This window comes from Cervus canadensis, chromosome 5, assembly GCF_019320065.1.
Source record: "Cervus canadensis isolate Bull #8, Minnesota chromosome 5, ASM1932006v1, whole genome shotgun sequence".
NCBI classification, from domain to species: Eukaryota; Metazoa; Chordata; class Mammalia; order Artiodactyla; family Cervidae; genus Cervus; species Cervus canadensis.
In genome coordinates this window covers 73,489,452-73,492,783 of record NC_057390.1, presented here as the reverse complement: position 1 = coordinate 73,492,783, position 3,332 = coordinate 73,489,452, and the positions used below count along the sequence as shown (strand labels likewise).

Genomic DNA, 3,332 nt, shown 5'->3' with positions numbered 1-3,332 from the left:
CATTATGCTGGTTAGGGTTTATAGTAGAATTAGTAACATATTGGGCTAGAGGAAAAGTTTCATTTAAGCTTTATGGAGAATGTGATTCTAGCAGGAGACTTCCAGAAGGGTTGAGAGGTCATCAGATAAACCAGGAAGTTTAAAATATTACAAAAGGCCTTTTTTCCTCTTAGTGCTCAGTGCTGACCGGTTGCACGCCTCTTTTCCTCCACTGCCTCCCAGTTCTAGATTAGTTGTCACCTTGGGTTTTGGAGACTTGAAAAGCCCCGCTGGCCTCCAGTTGCTCAATGACTACAACTCTTGTCTTGGCGGACGAGAGTTACATAGAGGGGTATGTGCCATCACAAGCAGATGTGGCAGTATTTGAAGCTGTCTCCGGCCCACCACCTGCTGACTTGTGTCATGCCCTCCATTGGTATAATCACATCAAATCTTATGAGAAGGAAAAGGCCAGCCTGCCAGGAGTGAAGAAAGCTTTGGGCAAGTACGGCCCTGCTAATGTGGAAGACACCACAGAAAGTGGAGCTACAGATAGTAAAGATGTTGATGACATTGATCTCTTTGGATCTGATGAGGAGGAGGAAAGTGAAGAAGCCAAGAGGCTAACAGAAGAACGCCTTGCCCAGTATGAGTCAAAGAAAGCCAAAAAACCAGCACTTGTCACCAAGTCTTTCATCTTATTAGATATGAAACCTTGGGATGATGAGACCAATATGGCAAAACTAGAGGAGTGAGTCAGAAGCATTCAAGCAGACAGCTTGTTCTGGGGCTCTTCTAAACTAGTTCCAGTTGGGTATGGCATTAAAAATCTTCAAATACAGTATGTAGTTGAAGATGACAAAGTTGGGACAGACATGCTGGAGGAGCAGATCTCTACTTTTGATGAGTATGTACAGTCTATGGAAGTGGCTGCATTCAACAAGATCTAAAATCCATCATGGATCAGTGCCCTTAAATAAAAGTCTGAAAGACAATAAAATAAATAGATAAAAATATTACAAAGAAATGCAGAAAAAGGAAATAGTCTTGCACAGTGCAGTGGTACCTCTTCAACGATAGGTGCTTTGAATTCCCCCCACCCCAGCCTGATTCACATATTTTTCTCTTCTGTGGCAGCTTTCATTCATATAGCACTATGTAGCTTATGAATATTTACATATGTTGTCTCATTTGATCTTCTGGCCACCTTCAAGTTTTTTCAGGTTTAGGAAAGACTGGCCAAGCACTGCAGAAAATTATCTGAGTGATGATTTTATCACCTTCTTCAAGGAGAGTACATAGCAGGCTCCAGTCTACACACATAGAAAAATTAATTCATTACATGTCATGGGTGTCATAGGGCATTAAGACATAATCCTCTGGTTGAGAAAGCGTAGGATAGACATCCACCAAACTCATCTCCTTGTTGTCCTGACCACAGAGATATGTTTTTCAGCCTCCCCAGAAACAAAGTGGGGCCAGGTATCTAAGTTCTAGTCAATAGAACACACATAGAATTGACGCATGCTGCTTCTCAACCAGCCTTATAAAATCCTCCTGTGTGCTTCTCCATATCCTTTCCCTGTCCACTGGCTGAAATGAGAGAACCCTGAAGATATAGAGAACAGAGCCACAAAAACCACCTGCCAAATACCATTATCACACTGTTATGGAAGAAAATATAAAGTTTTATTATGTTAAGCCATTACATTTTGGGACTTGTTTCTTAAAGTGATTAGCCTTCCTTAATTAATATGGCAGAGGTATTATTTCCACAGATTTATAGCTAAAGAAGGGCTTCCCTGGTGACTCATATGGTAAAGAATCTGCCTGCGATGCAGAAGACCCATGTTCAATCGATGATTTGGGAAGATCCCCTGGAGAAGGGAATGGCTACCCATGCCAGTATTCTTGCCTGGAGAATTCCATGGACAGAGGAGCCTGGTGGGCTGTAGTCCATGGGAATGAAAAGAGTCAGACACAGCTGAGCAACTGACACTTCCATAACTAAAGAAAGAAAGATTCACAGAAAAGGAAACTTTGGCCAAGGCAAAATGGAAAGTAGAGAATGGAAACTCCACCTGAATGCACACTATGTGACTCTAGAGCCCCTGCTCTTACTGTTCTCCCCAGCATCTTCTCTATATAGAGGGCAAAGGACTGATGCTCTACTGCACAAGAACCAGGTCCAACACAAAAGTTCTTTAATCACCAGTGATTTGGTGACTACCTACAGCCAGCTGAATTATACTTTGGCTTTGAGAATTAAGTCCTGTAATTGTGTTCCCCTCAAAAGTTATAGCTCAGTTGGTAAAGAATCCACCTGCAGTGCAGGAGACCCTGGTTCAACTCCTGGGTCAGGAAGATCCTCTGGAGAAGGGATAGGCTACCCACTCCAGTATTTTTGGGCTTCCCTTGTGGCTCAGCTGGTAAAGAATCTGCCTGCAGTGTGGGAGTCCCTGGGTTGGGAAGATCCCCTGGAGAAGGGAAAGCCTACCCCCTCCAGTATTCTGGCCTGGAGAATTCCATGGACTATATAGTCCATAGGGTTGCAAAGAGTCAGACATGACTGAATGACTTTCACTTTTCACTTTGAAAAGTTAGCTGAGCTTTGGCCTTTTCATTTCTGCTAGGAAACTGGCATGCCTCCCAGCATCTCCTAGCCAGTACCAGAGAGACACATCTGTCTCTTTGTTCTGCAACTTTGTCACTCAAAGCATCATCTACAGACCAGGAGCCTGGGCATCCCTGGGAAGTTATTAGAAATGCAGAATTGAAGCCTACTGAACCAAATATGCATCTTAGCTAAATCTCCAGGTGATTCTTATGCACATTAAATTTTGAGAAGTGTGGTTCTACAGCATCACTATACCTTGAGATTTGCTTTCCTGACCTAGAGTATCCCAGCATCTGTTGTCTGTTCTAACCAATATCCTCTTCATCTTGGCAGGTCTCCATGCATTCTCTTACCTGACCACCACCTTCTCTGGCTGCAAATGTGTTGACTCCCAGACACCTGCTTTGACTCACTTCAAGCCTGACTTTGGCTTCCTTTCATGTGATCTAGCCATCCCAGATTGAGAATCGGGTTCCACAAGCAGGCACCAGCTCTTATAAAGTAGATGTACACTCGAGGGAGTAGGATTTTAGGTGCCTGTAGTTAATTGAAGTGTCATATTAGCTCCAGGTACTAAACGGGAATCTATGAAAAATGAGCCCTTGATTAATCAATGACTAGGTCAGTCTCTAGTAGAGGGAAAAGATCGGGACGTAACAGGTTATCCTGGGAGGGCCTGCGATGTCAGGCATTCATTTTTGGACTGATTAACATTGGATAAGTCTCCTCCAGTCTT

At 43.4% G+C, this 3,332-nt stretch overlaps 1 protein-coding gene across 1 annotated transcript; it reads left to right on the top strand.

Annotated features, from left to right (window-relative positions):
- Positions 1-287: 287 nt before the first annotated feature.
- On the top strand, positions 288-762 carry LOC122442497 (elongation factor 1-beta-like). Its single transcript, XM_043470356.1, has one exon. The coding sequence runs from the start codon at positions 288-290 to the stop codon at positions 732-734; it is 447 nt and encodes a 148-aa protein (XP_043326291.1). The 3' UTR covers positions 735-762.
- The last annotated feature ends 2,570 nt before the right edge of the window (positions 763-3,332 follow it).